At 37.9% G+C, this 20,464-nt stretch overlaps 1 protein-coding gene across 1 annotated transcript; it reads left to right on the top strand.

Annotated features, from left to right (window-relative positions):
* Positions 1–1,273: 1,273 nt before the first annotated feature.
* Positions 1,274–19,899, top strand: LOC142171496 (E3 ubiquitin protein ligase DRIP2-like). The gene is made up of 8 exons (XM_075233902.1): positions 1,274–1,594; positions 1,703–1,844; positions 3,990–4,089; positions 4,632–4,956; positions 6,557–7,008; positions 7,112–7,162; positions 18,099–18,171; positions 19,400–19,899. The coding sequence occupies exons 2-8, from the start codon at positions 1,730–1,732 to the stop codon at positions 19,577–19,579; spliced, it is 1,296 nt and encodes a 431-aa protein (XP_075090003.1). The 5' UTR covers positions 1,274–1,594; positions 1,703–1,729; the 3' UTR covers positions 19,580–19,899.
* The last annotated feature ends 565 nt before the right edge of the window (positions 19,900–20,464 follow it).

Raw genomic sequence — 20,464 nt, 5'->3', positions numbered from 1 at the left:
CTCACTATACTAAAAATATTTTTTACTTTTACTTGTCAATTTTAGCAAATCAAGAGAAAACCATATATATTTTTTCTCTTTTACCCTTATTAAATTACTCATTTTACAAAGCATTTTTCAAGAGTTCTCAAAATACTATCACTTTTATGGGTAGTATGGTAGAATATGCACTTCATCTATTATTTCTTAAGGGGCGTGCAAAGTCCATTGTGGACAAGTAAAAAGTGAACGGATGAAGAAGTATTATAATAACAAAAATTTAAAAAGGCAAAGGTTGATAAATTAAAGGGTAAAATAGATACTTGGCCATTAAAGGTTTGAAAATTTTGTTGAGTGATCTTCTGAGCGTTATAGTCATAGTTAAGTGACTTTTCTGTTACAAGAAAAAAATAGATTTACTAAGTAAATTCGGATAGTGAAATAATTATTTGATTAATTGACTCATCATAACGAGTTATGCTAAATTTTATAGGAAAAATTTCGCGACATAGCAAACATATATACTATATTTACCATTCGTAGCTGTACTTTCAGAAAATTATCATTCGTATCTAGATTTGCATTTTATAGCAAATTCACTTGTAGTCCTGAAATAAGAGATCAATTGTTTTGAACCGAAACAAGAGAACAACAAGCTCTCGCAGCCCAGTTGGTTAGAACAGTCGCTTAGTAAGCGGAGGTCTTCAGTTTGACTCTCGACGAGAGCATTTTATTTATTTGTGTGTGTGGCCAAGGGTGGTTAATTGAACACTCTTTGCCAAAAAATTATACTGTATATAAGGTAATATATTACTTCTTATTGTTTAAAAAAATATACTTTGAACACCCTTGCATAGCCCACTAGCAAAAAGTGTTCAAATTTTGAACATACTTATTTTCTCGACACTGCTACAAGTGATATAAGCAGAGGCGGATGTAGCTTAGTGGTTACGGGTTCAACTGAACCCATAATTTTTGACGTGGAGTAAAAATTTATATGTAAAGATTTATTAAAATTGTAAAAATAGTAGATATTAACCCATAACTTTAAAAATATAATGAGTTCAATGCTAAAAATCTTAAAATTGAACCCATAAGATTTAAATTCTGGATCCGCCTCTGGATATAAGCTGGTAACAATTGAGCAGTAGCTAGGTAATAGTAATTAGGCAAACTATGATTACCTACTATAATCAGGCTCTAAACTATATTTTATGAAAATTTCTCAATTTTATACTATATGGTTATACATGGATTAACTCTATTAAAAGGCCAACCAAACAGCCCTAAAGTTTATTGTAGGTTTTTGTACCCAGGCAAGATCTTTGTACTTTGCCTGTTAATCTCCGACTCCCAAACCCAAAACCCGACGCAGATATATACACACAGAAGAGATCACCCCCCCCCAACCCAACAAATCCACCCTACCCCCGCTACCCATATCCATCGCCCACGCTCGTTCCTTTTCCCAAATCAAATCCACCCATTTACTCAAATCTCAAAATTTCTCTCTGTTGTATCAGTATTCTAGCCAATAGGACCAACTTTTATATGTTTGATAATTCTGGATTTGTTATTCATTTATTAGATTGAATACAGATTAAGAGATGTGAATGTACGTAAAATTTTATGTGTCCCAATGTGTTAATTTCGAGCATGCACCGATTGAGCACGTGGGTTTGAGAGGTTCTTATAATTGACAAAGCTATACTTCAATTTGCAGAGCTGATAAGTAATTTAAAGAAGAGGAATGTCGAATCAAGCGGTGAAGGTGAGAAGAGATACAATTGTGGCATGCTTGACTTGCCCACTTTGTCACGGACTCTTCACAGATGCTACTACTATTTCTGAATGTCTTCATACATGTGAGTTCCCTCTCTCTATCTGTATTCATCTATTATGGCCTGTTTGGATGGCCGTTACCCATGGTTTCATTATATACAATATCGTATTGTGTTGTATTGTATTCATGTATACAGTGTTTGGATAGACCATATCGTTTATTGGGGTTTATGAGTAAAAGGGCAGCCCGGTGCACGAAGCATTCAGGGAAGGACCGCACCCCAACGCGTGTGATGTAGGCAGCCTACCCTGATGCAAGCATCAGTGGCGGATTCCACGGCTCGAACCGACCTATAGGTCACACGGCCACAACTTTACCGTTGCTCCAAGGCTCCGTAAAGTTATTATGAGTAAAGATGCAAAAATCACCAAATCCGTGAATTTGAGCTTTTTCATGGTTATATAACAACGGAGTTATAACGGGTTTACAACACCATACAATATAATTTTAAGAACAATGGAAACAAACATGGTATCAATGAAAACAATACAATAATGAACCACGGGAAAAAACCATCCAAACAGGAGGTTAGATATGTTGGTCATTGTGCCAGTTGAATTTTTCGTTGCTTTGAAGTTCTTTTTGTTACTATTGGAGTTATTATTCACGATTTGGGTTTGCTGCATTTACATCAATTTCTATTATCTAAGCTTGTAGTTGAAGTTGAAATTATATGCCTTCCGATTTATGTTGCCTAGATTGACTTCAGCATGGAGTTTAAGAACTTTTGAAACTTGTGGTCTTAAAGCATGTTGTTGGGCTAAATCAACTCAAAAAATACACTTAACATGGTGTGATAATGTTCAATTTGGGCTAAGCCTACATGTTTTTCCACGGAATGACTCACACCATTAAGAGTATACCTACAACTTATATGTAGCTTCCATTTCTTTTCAACTACCAATGTGGGACATTTGTGCACATCTCTCTAACACATGTCATGCATTTGTTTGATTTTCATTAAGGGTAAAATCGGAAATTTAAAGTATATTGTTCTCAAATATAAAAATATGTCTTGTTTTTTTGACAGACTTATAAGGAAATTATGTCGTATAAAAGGAAACATAGGGGGTAGCTTCCTACCATTTGGGTGTTTCATATGTGCTTAGAAGTTAAGAGGAGTCAAGTATTCTTTTGCTTTACATGAACTAGGTACACCTCCATGCTTGCTGGGTATTTGAATGATTCGAGGGTAGTTGGTATATAAGGTCAATATATTTCCTTTATGAAATAAGTGGGATTGGACTACCTGCTTGATCAAGCTCATTTCATAAAAACCACGCCATATATGTTGGTAGTGTAGAAGTATTTTAACTTAAAAAGCCAATTATAGATTATCGAGTTTAATTTTTTTAAACAATATTTACAGTATCGGGTCACTTTAAAGCCAATTGGATGTAAACTTCTAAAGCAAGCATAGATTGAAAACCTGCAAAAATTGTAAGTGACTTGTAACGGTCGATAAACCAACACTGATGCGTAATATCTTTTATATTTTCAGTGTACATAAGTTAAATCTTAAGTATAATTAGCTATAGTGCCAGGGAGTTGGTTACCTAAGACAAGATAAGTTATGATAGAGTAAAAGAATCTTTACAACATAGTATATATTACTTAAATCCATTGGTCGATATATGTGGAATTTTCTTCTTGCCAAAATTGCACAGCGGTTTGGCGGATGCATGCAGAATTTTCTTTGCTTTATGTTATGCCCACTGTGAATACTTAGTGCTGAGCACCCTTGATTAATAATGTAGAATTGAAGCTACAATATAATTCTGTAAATGGAAAGATCCATTCCTATCCTCTATCTCTATTATACTTCCTTGTGTCCAATAATGTGATCTCAGTGATATATGCTTTTTGCTTCATTACGTCTGTTGGCGCACAAGCAATATGGGATTTCTTTTAAAATATCTCTGTTATTTATGCAATTATTTCTAAGCTTAATTTCTTTATAATCCTATAGGAAGCAACATGCTTTGATTTCCTAGCCTGTATAAATTGTTTGAGAGAGATTATGAATGGCTTAGTTTTTCCTTATCTTCTTCTCTTTCCTTTAAAATGGGAAGTTTGTGTTCTGATTTAGCAGTGTTGAAACTGGTGTTCGTTATTTCAAAAGAATGTGTATTGTTTTTGACAATTTTCTTTGTGGAACTCCACCCAGTTTGCAGGAAATGCATCTATAAGAAGCTCACCGATGAAGATTGGGAATGCTGTCCAATATGCAATATCAACTTAGGCAGTGTCCCTTTAGAGAAATTGAGGTCACATTTTCTTCTATCTCCTTACTCCCTATAACGCCGTGTTATGTGCTTATGTAGTGCCATGTATGATGTTAAACCTGTGACTCACTACTTCACACCTTTAAATCATAACGAAAAGTTCATTTACTGGTGTAGTTTGGACATTCCGAGAGTTAAGAGTAGAGAAGTAATGATTAAAGATTGATTATGAAATATAGAGAGGGAGATTTGACAAATGAACAAGGGCGACTTGTTTCTTACCTGATAAAAAAGTCACCTTTATGTGGATCTTGGAAGTTTTGAAGCAGTGGAAAAGAGAGAACACAAAAATACGGAGTACGGACTACAGAGAGCTAATTATCTCATTAGATAAAATAAATGGATAGTGTACTCCATTTAACTCAGCTAGGTTAGTTTTGATTCTTCATTTGCTAGCATTAACATTGCCGCTTTTTCTGTATCTATTATTATGCCTACTGTATTTCTTCCATCGTTCCGTAAATATGAGGATATCTCCTGAGAATGTTTGTTTTTTCGATTTCTTTTGAAATTTTATATTTCAGGCCAGATCATAATCTAGAAGATGTAAGAGCAAAGATATTCCCTTACAAGAGGCGAAAAGTGAAAGCGCCTGAAATTGTGCCTTCTATTACATTGCCAGTTAGGAGGAAAGAGAGATCACTTTCATCACTGGTGGTCAGCACTCCTAGAGTATCTACACAAACTGGAATGACAGGGAAAAGATCAAAATCGGTGGCAAGAAAAATATTACTGGGTTCCGCATTTCCCATTGAGAAACCAATTAAGAATGAGGAAGATTCTGGAGAAGAGCCGGATAGCCCTAGCTCGCCTGAGACTTTGAAAAGGTTTTCTCAGAATAAAAGGCAGGTAAAGTCATGTTCTTTAGACCTTAAATTGGTAAATTTAGAATACATAAAACAGTGTTATCAAAGGCGCGCTTAAAGCGCGCTTAAGCCCTGAAGCGAGGCTCAAAACATGTTGAGCGCTTCACCTCGCTTAGCGGGCGCTTCAATACTGTCATCAAGGCTCTAAGGCATACTTTTCCTTGCCAATAAGCGTAATCCTAAAGAGGCAATCCTAAAGAGGCAATACTAAACAATTGATATTTCACTTTATTGTAAAATTTCTTCAATTTCTTTGTCCATATATTTGGTATTCATGCTTATAGATATTAGCCTTGGACTAGACATACATATTTGTAGTTTCTCTCCATTTGCGCCTTTCTTCGTTAAAGCCCACAATTTATTTGCACTTTGCGCTTAAAGTTCCAACAGACCTTAGAGTTTTTTTGCGCTTTTTGTTTTTGATAACACTGACATAAAATAATGAAAATTATTATACAGGGAATATTACCTAAATATTGTGATTCCTGACCATGGCAGAATTAGGAAGAATGTTCTATACTATTAACTTAAACACATAATAAATCCAGATTATGACAACATATAGCTGTATTAATTCTCTAGAGTTTCAAGAGAAGGGGAGCCTTGGCGTAACTGGTAAAGTTGCTGCCATGTGACCAGGAGGTCACGGGTTCAAGCCGTGGAAACAACCTCTTGCAGAAATGAAGGGTAAGACTGCGTACAATAGGTCCTTGTGGTCCGACCCTTCCCCGGACTCTGCGCATAGCGGGAGCTTAGTGCACCGGGGTGCCCTTTTTTTTTCTTCAACATCTCACCTCGAACTCAAAGTAGGGAGCAACTTAAGTTTGCAAATCAAAATTAAAAATTCAAGTGCCGTGTGCCAGAAAATTTATTGTTAAGAAGCAATCATTTGCATAATATTGTTCAAATATTGTCGTAAATAGTGCACAATCACCAAAAAGAAAAGTATTATTAGAATCGTTTCCTCCGCAAACTCGCTGGTAACAGAACAACTAAAGAAAGTGCTTCTTGCATCACATACAGAGAGGAATCTGTTCTCAACCACCAGAAAGAGGAATGGTGTTGCAAATCTCCTGGACATCATCAATGTAGCTTGAATTGGGGGCTAACGAGTAACGGAAAAAGTTGATGAAACAATAACCTGAAATTTAAATTTTAGAGGGATTCATTACCCAAGCTCTGATACCATACAAAAAGAGAAAAGAAGAGCAGAAGACTTTTCTGGAACAGTAAACCAAAATTCAATTTTCAATGGAGAGCTCCTTATTCATGAGTTTAGGCTACTTCAAATAAGGTAAGTTCAGAATACAGGAAGTAAAAAAGTTTTTAGATAAGAAAAATTACCTGAACACTCTGTGATTTCTAACCATGTCAGAATTTGGAAGCATACTCTATACTACTAACCTAATCACACAGAATGAATCTAGGAGACTAGGACATTGTGCTAAATAACTATATTAATTCTCTTGAGTTTCTGCATTTTCCGTTGTCTCCTTTTCGCCCTGATAAGTTTTTCTTTGGTCAGTGGCATCCCTATTTTTCTGTGGATATTATTATATCGGTAAATCATATGATTTTTCCAGAATTATTCCAACACCGAGCATTCTAGCCATCCCACAATGGACAAAGAAACAGACAATGGCACGGAACAATGGGAATGCAAAGTTAATTTATGGAACCCTTTGAATTGTTTGGTGGAAGTAGCAAACAAGAGCAAGTGTTCAACATTTACTTCTCAGGGTTCTATTGGCGCCAAATCAGGAAGTCTGCATTGCCATGACAATGAGGTTCAAGCCCGGATAACTAAAGTCAAAAAACATGGACAGAAATTAAAAGTCCAAGATGACAACAACGAATATGGTCCTGCTCCTCCAGAATCTGAAAAACCTAAAAAGTTGCGAAAAATCCGTCGAAAGAAGGCATCAACTTTTGGGAAATTTGGTATATCACCACAAACTGCGCTGGATTCGATCAGTGTCAAATGTGGAAGGAGGACTAATCCAGTTTGGTTCTCATTAGTGACCTCTGAAGACCAGTAAGACTCTGCTTTTATCTTTCCGAACTTTTCTGTTTATCTGTTTATAGTTAGAGATTGAACTATACAATATTTTTATTAATAACTCTCAAATTAACTGTAGGGAGGGAGATGCACCTTTGCCTCAGATTTCTGCAAGTTACTTGAGAATAAAGTAAGTTTTTTTCGTAATTTTATATGAATCCATGGTGAAGCAATTTTCTTTGTCCTGCTGTTCTGTCTAGGTTTAGTATTATGCTCTAACAAGTCATATAGGCTGCATAAAGAATATCTATAGCTTTGACCCAGGGCTTTGGTCTAGTGGTAAAAGCGCAACTTGTGATGTGTGGCCACACGTCATGGGTTCCAACCTTGCCTAGACAAAAGCCTAGCCTGGTATTTAAGTGGAGAAGGGTAGATGGGTGGGCCCATTATCCATCAAATTCCAAACCGTGCGCCACTTGCCCACGGAGATTTCTCGGTTATCAAAAAAAGAATATCTATAGCTTCATGAAATTCGATATTTGAGACTTGGTAATATTTTATGCCCTTCTGCTAATATCCAATTTCCCAAGTTGGTAATAGTTTCTTCTTCGGGTAACTATGGCGAAGTCCTGGCTAATCTGTCACGACCCGGAATTCACTAGTCGTGATGGCACTTAGCCCAACTCGCTAGGTAAGCCAATTAACGATTTCCCATTTTCAATTAATTTAATAATACAATTTTACAAAGGAGTTATCTAAGTCTTATACATCCCCAAGGACTGGTAGTACAAATCATGGGCTTCTAAGAATAAAATTTACAAGCTGATATGAAATAAATACATCTTCTGTTTGAAAAATACATAAACAGAGTTTTTATAAATCTAGGGCTACCATGAAAGAGGCAGCTACAACAGGAACGCAGGTACATCTTCAATCCCGGCAACCATAGAACACAGCAACAACAACAACCAATATCTGCACACAATATGCAGAAGTGTAGTATCAGTACAACCGACCCCATGTACTGAGTAAGTATCTTGTCTAACCTCGTCGAAGTAGTGACGAGGCTTTGGTTAAGAGATGCTCACCGATAAAACCTGTAATATAAACTAACAATAGAACTATACTACAGTACAACAGAATAGAGCACACGAAACGAATATACAAAGCAATAACGGAGTACTAGAAGAAAACACAATTCAACAGGTATCAATATCTCACCCAATCCTTTCCTTAGAGCGTAAGCCAATAAATTACAACAGTCACCTCAAAACTTTCATAATGTGAGAAATATATTCAAGACATCAAATCCAACGGCACGGCAACACCCTTCGTGCATTTATCTCATCCTCACCAATTATGCGTAAAACAGTACCAACCAAATGACAAAAATTCCGATAATAGAAATAATAGTGTAGGAAATACGCAATTAACTATGGAGAACGAGAATGTACATGAGAACATCAGTAACATACTGAACAGAAAACATAGAGGTAATAACAACGATTAGGAAAAAGGGATGTAACTTCGACTAACTAGCAAGGTGAAGGCATGAAAATAGATATGGCAAATAAGGAAGCGAACACATGATCTTTATAAATTTGCAAGTAGGGACATGAACGACTAGTACAGAAGAAGACCTACACTTAAGTGCAACAAAACAGATGACATGGATGCAATCATAACAGCAGGAAGTAAGCATGATATTGGCAAGTTTAAGTAAATAGAAGGCATGGTAACACGACAACAAAGGTGATAGAGGATAAGACAGAACAGTAACAACATATCACATAAGAATTATGAACACGATAACAACAACTCCAGGTAAAGACAAAAATATCTCCAAGAAAGAGATATCACAACATAATGCATGTCTCTCGTCCTCACTTGCACGGAAGCACCCTTCGTGCCATGAACTCACCATAACATGAAAGCGTAATAATATCAATACAATGGCACGACATCACACTTCGTGCTTTTACTCACATAACATGGCACGACATCACCCTTCGTGCTTTTACTTACAATGATATGGTACGGCATCACCCTTCGTGCTTTTACTCTCAATAATATGGCACGACATCACCCTTTGTGCTTTTACTCTCAATAATATGGCACGGCATTACCCTTCGTGCTTTCACTCTCTTCCTTACCAAGCATATGTATATCAATGACAAACAAGGCAGGAAGCATAAATAACATCAAGGAGAGTATTTTAACGGATGTTCCAAACAAATCCCAATCACAAGTTTTCGAGCCAACAATGATTCAATAAACCCTTAAGAACCGTATTATTCAAATACTTCCACAATCTCACAAATGATCCACAACACAAGTATGGAATCTAGTATCCCAAGGAGATCGGCTATAGCAATGTATTAACGATTAAGCATAGAAATGACCGAATTAGACACATCAATATATTCTCAGAATTCCATCAAATTTGATCAAGTTATAATAAACTAAGTCTTGATTTCTATCATTTAATATTATGTTCTTAGTTTCTAAGAGTCAAGTAAGGCATGAAGCAGGAGATCACGAAATTTTACAACCATAAATGTAACATAGTCCACCCCCGAGCATGATTAACCCTGGCACATACATATACGCTCGTCACCTCATATATGTATCACCCCCGCATGTGGCAAACAATGACAAATAAGAAGAAAAATTCCCTCAACAAACTTAGGCAAAACACTTACGTCAATTCGGCTAATTCAATACTCAATTTAGCTTTTCCTTTACCAATTCACCTCCGTTCGGCTCAATCTAGTCAAAGGCGACTTAAGCACATCACACAAAACAACTTCAATTAATAAAGGTGTGATTTATATTCAAATTCTAAAAAGTCAATAAAAGTCAACTCCCCGAGCCCGCACTTCGGAACCCGATAAAATTTACAAAACCTAAACACCCATTCCGGTACGAATTCAACCATACTAAAATTATCAAGTTCCGATACCAATTTGTCCTTCAAATCATCATTTTGCATTTTTGAAAGATTTTACAATTTTCCCCAAATTTTCCTTTAGATTCTCATGAATTTGATGTTAAATCATATATATAATCATGAAATGTAGTTGGGAAATGATTAGAGGTACTTACCTAATGATTTGGTATGAAAATCCCTTCACAAAATCGCCTCTTCTCGGACCTAGGGTTCAAAATATACCCAAATGAAGCAAAGTCTCGGAATTCTCAGCACTTAACAAGTTGCAAATGTCGCATTTGCGACAGGGGGTTCGCAAATGCGACCCTCGCAAATGCGAACTGGAGGGCCTCCTGCTTTGGTCGCAATTGCGACCCTATACTTCGTAAATGCGAAGACAGTAATTTCGCAAATGCGGCAGAGTTCTTCGCAAATGCGAACTCTCCCCAGCAACTCAGACTTCGCAAATGCGATGGCTGCTTCGCAATTGCGGCTGTCGCATTTGCGACCAATACATCGCAAATGCGATGATACCAGTACCAATAATCAAAATTTATGAAGAATCAATTCGAAACTAATCCGAAACTCACCCGAGCCCTCGGGGCTCCAAACCAATCATGCACCCAGGTCTAGAAACACAACACGAACTTGCTCGCGCGCTCAAATCATCAAAATAACTTCTAAAACAACGAATCGGACGCCAAAACGCATGAAGATCAACTAAACTTCAAAAACTTCTAGAATCGCAACCGAGCGTCCGAACCATATCAAATCAACTCCGGTTGACCTCAAATTTTGCACCCAAGTCACATTTGACATTACGGACCTGCTCCAACTTCTGAAATCGGATTCCGATCCCGATATCAAATAGTCCACTTCCGGTCAAACTTCTAAAATTTTTTCAAATTTCTAACTTTTGCCAAACGACTCCAAAATGACCTACGGAACTCCAAATCCATTTTCGGACGCGCTCCCAATACCAAAATCACCACACGGAGTTATTCTCAGATTCGGAATCCCAAACGGACATCGATAACATTGAAATGCACTTCAGCCCAAATATGATGAATTGCTTCCAAAATGCTAACTTCCACAATAGGCGCCAAAATGCTCTTGGGTTATCCAAAACCCAATCCGAACATACTCCCAAGTCCGAAATCATTATACGAACCTGCTGGAGCCTTCAAATCCCGATTCCGAGAACGTTTACCCAAAAATCCACCTTAGTCAATTCTTCCAACTTAGAGCTTGAATCTTGCAGTTCATCCTTCCAAATCAATTCCGAATAACTTGAAAACCAACACCGACGATTTACGCAAGTCATAACACATCATGCGGAGATGCTCGAGCTCTCAAAACTCCGAGCGAAGTGCAGATTCTCAAAACGACATGTCGGGTCGTTACATCCTCCACCATTTAAACACATGTTCGTCCTCGAACGTGCCAAGACTCATTCTAATGCTATCAAATCACGGTATAATCTTACTATGCGTAAACCCGGGGGTGATCCCACGTCACCTTGATCCACATAAGCCCGCCAACACAACATAACTAGAGATCCTTATTTTGACCTTGGTCCCTAAACCTTAGAACCCAATCTCTATCATCCGGAATTCATTACAAGACCCGAATCCCACATCTACACACTGTATAAGTCTGAACAAGCTGTATCAAGTTATACCCATAACCCAAGATGTAATCACATAATATACCCCATCACTTCGACACTCACAGTAGGGACTGCTAACCACCATTACTGCCCAAAAACAAATCTGATGCCGGTAGCAAACCTCGTATTGATTAAAACCTCGTTCAAAACCCTCATACCCTACCGATGATGAAAGAAATACGCATAACCGCTTAACCACTCATCTGATCAAAAAGCCAAGAAACTCACTCGTCCGACCAGGGCCATTGTCCAAATCCTCAGCAAAAATACAGTTTCATTCTTCCAAACCTTCGTCGTCCCAATACAACAGTGCCATTCTCAAGTCTAGAAACCTCATCTCAGCCAATACAAGCAGCCCCACCGACACGTATCAACAATAATCATATGGAGCCCCACACAACCCGGTTCCGTACACTAGCAAGTAATAATTCAGACATGACAGATAACAGTAAGAAAACTAAATAAGAAGACTACAAAGCAAGTTAAGCAGGTAGGGAAATTTTAGCATTTTACTATGAACTATTTTCAACTAGGTGAAAGCAAAATACACGAAATAGGAATAATGAGTCACATTTCATCACTGTACTGTTGCGGCGTGCAACCCGATCCCATCATATCAATCCACATAGGGTACCCATCGAGCCATAATACTCGGGCTCACTGATCACATGTGTGTCAACATCAAGTACAACAGAGTGCACGAAAATATAACAGTGGGAAAATTATTAGGAACAAACAATACTGAGAAGGACAAGCACAACTATGGTGCAATAAGCAAATCAACATCACGAAGGCCACCTCGCCCATAGTGCCATGAGGCCTAAACTGTACCACAATATGCATGTGAAGAATCATGTAACCCTTACAACCCGTCACAGTATAAGAGAGAAACATATAACATAAACCAAGTCGCGAATAACATCCATTTCGCCCGATGATATACATGTGGTAACAACTGTGCAAGAACAAACAAATCCGATCCGATACAGAATACACATTCTCATTAGGCTCAAAAGCAACCCCCAAACCAATTTCCGATCATCCCCGAACATGTAATTAACCTTCCAAAAATCCATAGCAACCTTTCCATAACACCTATCATCAATCGTCCAATCCTCAACATTTCTTCACGACTCGCAATCAAGGAATAGTCTGCCACGAGAACATCCAATCTCTAAACCTCGCGATTACCAGAATCTTCATATCCAATTTCAACACCGCTACTCAAATGGCTGATGTGTCACCCACACTCCATCATTCTACGGAAAAATACATATAAGTCAACACACAATGCACCTGCCAACATGCGAACTCTCCTGCGGCGGGAACAGATAGTGCCAGCTAAACATTAGACACCCGAAGTCGTCCAAGTCATCAAGAACTCATATCCCTCCCTCCAAAACTAAACTGCAACATCGTACATGCAACTTTTCAACCCCATACGGCGCATCGCCCCTAACATGCTAATTCGCGACACTACGAAAATCTCATAGTCAACTCTGAACCATAAGCAAATTGAACACCTCATCAACCGAGAATATTTCATTTAACTCAATCCAGGAGAACACCACTGTACGCAATATAGCTTCTATACCTGTGGTAAACACCAACTCCGGCCGTGGTCATAACCATGATAAATTCTTCGAAACTCAGTAACACCTAATCGAGTAATCAGAACTAATTGCCTCTAACTCAATCGTGTCACGCATACTGCCAACCCGAAAGTAACTCAATCTGATATGACCGCCCTGAGGGAACTTCCTGGGAACCTGAAGCCATTTCTTGCATCACTCCAACATTGACATGTAGACCTTTCTTGACAACCGCAGATCCGATTACCATTCGCTACCTTTTTCAAGCCCACCCGTAGACAAATTCAAAAGTCCTTAAAGGCTACATAAGACCTGGAACTCGCTAGAACCTTCTCGATAACCGCTCATCTTATTCTGATCTTCAATACACGACTAATACGCGTCGAGCAACCCGTGCTTCACCAGCATATGCCCATTCAAAGAAATAACCAAGCAGTCTCTCGGTCCGGAAACTGATATGACCCATGATCCTACAATCCGATCGTCATTAGCAGACTCCACCACTTAGCTCGAAGCCATAGAACACCTCATCTGCAACCCAAAGTACCATATCTTCACAGCATGCCCCAATTTCGCATGACTATTTAGCTGAATACTTCAAAACTCATGTAATGCCGATCATAGAACACCCCGAAGACTCTGCCAAGCGCTTACCCATCATTGCAATAGTCAAACAACTTCCCCAAATGCTCTGAAATGATAACATATGCACTCCACCGAATGGAAACCTCATACGAGACACACGATCCAAACTCATCATGCAGGAGATGGCCCACCGATTATACTCAAATCGACACCTTGCCATGAACCCACCTTAATCACAATAGCCTAGCCACCAGTCAATCTTCCCAAATCTGTGCTTACCAACTAGACATATGAACCCACCTCATACCTCAAATAAACGACTAGAAGATTTAACACTGCATATGCTACTGATGCTAGACAACACATCGCGATGATAATCAAGCATCCATAGCCCGTCGTACTCTATCTGCAGCATCACCGATCATCGGCGCATAGCGAATACTGAGTGCAAAACATCACATATGAGCGATTGGGAAGAGTCAAAATCATAGATTTCAAGCTGAAACAAGGCCACACGATAAGGAAAAAAGAAAGGGAAATTTTTCCTAAATGCCCTATAGCCTCCCGAGGATAGGTATGGACGTCATCAAACCGATCCGCAGGACTCTACTAGACACTTGCTCATGACTCGTTGAACCTACGAACCTAGTGCTCTGATACTACCTGTCACGACCCGGAATTCACTAGTCGTGATGACACCTAACCCAACCCGCTAGGTAAGCCAATTAACGATTTTCCATTTTCAATTAATTTAATAACACAATTTAACAAGGAGTTATCTAAGTCTTATACATCCCCAAGGACTGGTAGTACAAATCATGAGTTTCTAAGAATAGAATTTACAAGCTGATATGAAATAAATACATCTTCTGTTTGAAAAATACATAAACAGAGTTTTTATAAATCTAGGGCTACCATGAAAGAGGCAGCTACAACAGGAACGCAGGTACATCTTCAATCCCGGCAACCATAGAACACAGCAACAACAACAACCAATATCTGCACACAATATGCAGAAGTATAGTATCAGTACAACCGACCCCATGTACTGAGTAAGTATCTTGTCTAACCTCGTCGAAGTAGTGACGAGGCTTTGGTTAAGAGATGCTCACCGATAAAACCTGTAATATAAACTAACAATAGAACTATACTACAGTACAACAGAATAGAGCACACGAAACGAATATACAAAGCAATAACGGAGTACTAGAAGAAAACACAATTCAACAGGTATCAATATCTCACCCAATCCTTTCCTTAGAGCGAAAGCTTATAAATTAAAACAGTCACCTCAAAACTTTCATAATGTGAGAAATATATTCAAGACATCAAATCCAACGGCACGGCAACACCCTTCGTGCATTTATCTCATCCTCACCAATTATGTGTAAAACAATACCAACCAAATGACAAAAATTCCGATAATAGAAATAATAGTGTAGGAAATACGCAATTAACTATGGAGAACGAGAATGTACATGAGAACATCAGTAACATACTGAACAGAAAACATAGAGGTAATAACAACGATTAGGAAAAAGGGATGTAACTTCGACTAACTAGCAAGGTGAAGGCATGAAAATAGATATGGCAAATAAGGAAGCGAACACATGATCTTTATAAATTTGCAAGTAGGGACATGAACGACTAGTACAGAAGAAGACCTACACTTAAGTGCAACAAAACAGATGACATGGATGCAATCATAACAGCAGGAAGTAAGCATGATATTGGCAAGTTTAAGTAAATAGAAGGCATGGTAACACGACAACAAAGGTGATAGAGGATAAGACAGAACAGTAACAACATATCACATAAGAACTATGAACACGATAACAACAACTCCAGGTAAAGACAAAAATATCTCCAAGAAAGAGATATCACAACATAATGCATGTCTCTCGTCCTCACTTGCACGGAAGCACCCTTCGTGCCATGAACTCACCATAACATGAAAGCGTAATAATATCAATACAATGGCACGACATCACACTTCGTGCTTTTACTCACATAACATGGCACGACATCACCCTTCGTGCTTTTACTCACAATGATATGGCACGGCATCACCCTTCGTGCTTTTACTCTCAATAATATGGCACGACATCACCCTTCGTGCTTTTACTCTTAATAATATGGCATGGCATCACCCTTCGTACTTTTACACTCTTCCTTACCAAGCATATGTCTATCAATGTCAAACAAGGCAGGAAGCATAAATAACATCAAGGAGAGTATTTTAACAGATGTTCCAAACAAATCACAATCACAGCTTTTCGAGCCAACAATGATTCAATAAACCCTCAAGAACCGTATTATTCAAATACTTCCACAATCTCACAAATGATCCACAATACAAGTATAGAATCTAGTATCCCAAGGAGATAGGCCGTAGCAATGTATTAACGATTAAGCATAGAAATGACCGAATTAGACACATCAATATATTCTCAGAATTCCATCAAATTTGATCAAGTTATAATAAGCTAAGTCTTGATATCTATCATTTAATATTATGTTCTTAGTTTCTAAGAGTCAAGTAAGGCATGAAGCAGGAGATCCCGATAAAATTTACAAAACCCAAATACCCATTCCGGTACGAATTTAACTATACTAAAATTATCAAGTTCCGATACCAATTTGTCCTTCAAATCATCATTTTGCATTTTTAAAAGATTTTATAATTTTTCCCAAATTTTCCTTTAAATTCTCATGAATTTGATGTTAAATCATATATATAATCATGAAATGTAGTTGGGAAATGATTAGAGGTACTTATCCAATGATTTGGTATGAAAATCCCTTCACAAAATCGCCTCTTCTCGGACCTAGGGTTCAAAATATACCCAAATGAAGCTAAGTCTCGGATTTCTCAGCACTTAACAAGTTGTAGATATCGTATTTGCGACAGGGGGTTCGCAAATGCGACCCTCGCAAATGCGAACAATGTATCGCAAATGCGAACGGGAGGGCCTCCTGCTTTGGTCGCAATTGCGACCTTATACTTCGCAAATACGAAGGCAGAAATTTCGCAAATGCGGCAGAGTTCTTCGCAAATGCGAACTCTCCCCAGCAACCCAGACTTCGCAAATGCGATGGCTGCTTCGCAATTGCGGCTGTCGCATTTGCGACCAATACATCGCAAATGCGATGATACCAATACCAGCAATCAAAATTTATGAAGAATCAATCCGAAACTAATCCGAAACTCACCCGAGCCCTCGGGGCTCCAAACCAATCATGCACCCAAGTCTAGAAACACAACACGAACTTGCTCGCACGCTCAAATCATCAAAATAACTTCTAAAACAACGAATCGGACGCCAAAACGCATGAAGATCAACTAAACTTCAAGAACTTCTAGAATCGCAACCGAGCGTCCGAACCATATCAAATCAACTCCGGTTGACCTCAAATTTTGCACACAAGTCACATTTGACATTACGGACCTGCTCCAACTTTCGAAATCGGATTCCGACTCCGATATCAAAAAGTCCACTTCCGATCAAACTTCTCAAAAACCTTCAAATTTTTAATTTTTGCCAAACGATTCCAAAATGACCTACGGACCTCCAAATCCATTTTCGGACGTGCTCCCAATACCAAAATCACCATACGGAGCTATTCTCAGACTCAAAATCCCAAACGGACATCGATAACATTAAAATGCACTTCAGCTCAAATATGATGAATTTCTTCCAAAATGCTAACTTCCACAATAGACGCCAAAATGTTTCCGGGTTATCCAAAACCCAATCCGAACATACGCCCAAGTCCGAAACCATCATACGAACCTGCTGGAACCTTCAAATCCCGATTCCGAGATCGTTTACCCAAAAATCTACCTTAGTCAATTCTTCCAACTTAGAGCTTGAATCTTGAAGTTCATCCTTCCAAATCGATTCCGGATAATTTGTAAACCAACACCGACGATTTACGCAAGTCATAACACATCATGCGGAGATGCTCGAGCTCTCAAAACTCCGAGCGAAGTGCAGATTCTCAAAACGACATATTGGGTCGTTACACAATCTCACCAACTACTACTACAAAAACAAAAGAAGGGAAAATAGAAGTGACAGATAATGGTGACACTTTGTGTCTATCCAAGCACTTGAGCTGACCTTCATAGTTGGTTATGCTTTAAGGCTGAGTACATTCAGATTTAATAGTAAAAATAAATAAATAAATAACTGATTGCCTTGAGTGTGCTGTGAGGACAAAGTTAGCACTCAATTTAAGTTGGCTTTAGTTTGAGCATTTGATGAAGCAGCTCTACATGCACCTTTTTTGCTTTTTACAGAATGGTAATGCTGATGACTGAATTCACATCTTTTATATTCTACTGCAGGGATGGCAATATTCCAGTTTCATTCATCCAAAAGTACTTGATGAGGAAGTTGGATCTTTCTAGCGAAGATGAGGTAATTATCTTTTTATATCTTTTTGCAATTTAGCAATCAATAAATGTCACTAACATTTATTTACAATCATAACTTTTCTAGGTTTGAAGTTTGAAAATTTATGTAGGCAATTTTTTTCTGTCATCCTTTATTCTGTTGGGTGTAATGTTGGTCCTGTCAGTTTTAGAACTTGGAGCTCAAGAAAATTGGTCGAGTATAAAAATTTATGGGTAATGCAAGGGGCAGAAACTGTATCAGTATTGAAGCCCCCAACTTCAAAATGAACTAGTGTAAGTGTGCAACCTTGCTGTGTGCATTGGTGACAGTGACACAGCTGTTGTTTTAAATGAACTGTTATAATTTCACATGATATAAGTACAAGGAAATGGCCAAGGGGTATTGCTTGATGTAAAGTGACAATTTGAAGCTAATATTTAGTTTCCCTTTGAGCTTTTTTCTTTTCTTTTTAAAGCGTTCCTTTTGTGGCCTGAGATGAACTTAAATGGGGATGGTGAGTGAGGATTCATATAGCCGACACCAACTTGTTTAGGAACTGAGGCTTAGTTGGTGTTATTGTTTTTTAAATGTTCTTTTTGTAATTGATGAGGAGAAAGTTGTAAAGAGGTGTTGAAGTGGGGCAGGGATGATATTGTATTCTAATTTATACTTTATAGAAACCAGTGGCTTGAGATAAATTTGAATGGGGAAGATGGTCGCCAGTAAGGATTCTTAATGCCGACCCAACTTGTTTGGGACTGAGGCATAATTTTTTTTTTTTTTTTTTTTTTTACAGTGAAACCAGTATTTCAGATGGAAAGTGGTAGTTTTGAGCAGTTTATACTGATTTTTATTGACAGGCAGAGTTGGACTACATCTAGTTGTTAATAAACTTGAATAACGTTTACTGTCATTTGACTCGAGTGAAGCCTGAGTATGCAACTTTGAATATTTCGTGTTGTCTGATGAGTTGTACGCATTAGTTGTGCTCCTTTTCCATATCTGTGAATCAAATAAATGGATGTGTTATTCTTAATCAAACTTGTCTGGGAGTTAGCAGTAGGTGACAAGTGTAGCTGATATCACTCGGTCTTCTTTAGAAGGAGACTATTCTTGTACCTATCAATGAAAAGGAGAGAGAGAGAGTGTGTGGGGGGGGCAGAGGAGCGCTCCTCAGAGTGAATCTGAATGTTGAAAACACACTCAATTTGATGATTTTTATGTTGTGCTAACCATTGTGGCTCTCTTGTAGGTTGAGATTAGATACATGGGGCAGTTGGTAGTTCCCACTCTCCAACTGAGTAATTTGGTTGATATGTGGCTACAAACTACTGTTTCAGAAATAGCTCCAGCAATAGTTGGTTCGTCAGCTAAGGATTTCGTGATGGTGTTGGCGTATGCTCGCAAGGTTCCAAGCCTTATGTCTTGTTGAATTATTCTTTATGCCTTCGATAATCTATATGACGCTTGGGCACAAGTTGAAGTAGCAGCCCAAATCTGCTTCATTAGCGAGTCTTGTATTAGGAATGTAGTGAGACATTAGACACAGGTTATTTACAATACAAATCAGAAGCAAATGAGCAACGAGACAATGATGAAGATGAGCTTTGACAGAGTGCAGTGAAAATTCAAGCTTAGCACCCACTTTTGGTACTCGCGGAGATTCAATGTTTTCAAGTTGAAATGGTGTTTCTCCATTTTGTTGTATGTTTGCACACTACTTTGTAATCTTAATTTAAACAGATTTAAATGTATATATATATATATATATATATATATATATATATATGTGTTAATAGAATTGAACGTGAATATTTCTGATCATCTTGTTCCATTTAAATTCATCTCAGACCAAAAAAAAAGAACAGAAATAAATACTAAAAGTTTGCACAACAATGGATTCAAATCCCAGACAACAAGATATATAACAAGACTATTGTGTGATTTGACTACTACCTTGTACTAATTACTAACTCAAGTTGATGATCAAAGGCTATTTTGCCCTTTTACAATTAACCAACTATATTAGTAGAAAAACCTAATATCAAAAACCAATAATATAAGAATTATGTATTTGCACTAGAACAATAAAACTTCATAGACTCCAAATAATTCTGCCTTAACTCGTATCGCCACGTGCATTCGTGTTTTAGTTGCTTATTTTCTATAGTGTCCACCTATTATCACAACTCAACTTGTATAAGTGTTGGATTTGGCACTGTAGAGATTTAAAACTTTATTTCTTACCATAAATTGCTGTTTATTCTGTAATTATTTATCAAAGTTAACTAAATCACTTAATGTTTTGATTCATTTG

This window comes from Nicotiana tabacum, chromosome 17 (genome assembly GCF_000715075.1).
Source record: "Nicotiana tabacum cultivar K326 chromosome 17, ASM71507v2, whole genome shotgun sequence".
Classification (NCBI taxonomy): domain Eukaryota; kingdom Viridiplantae; phylum Streptophyta; class Magnoliopsida; order Solanales; family Solanaceae; genus Nicotiana; species Nicotiana tabacum.
This window is presented reverse-complemented; position numbering and strand designations above follow the sequence as displayed.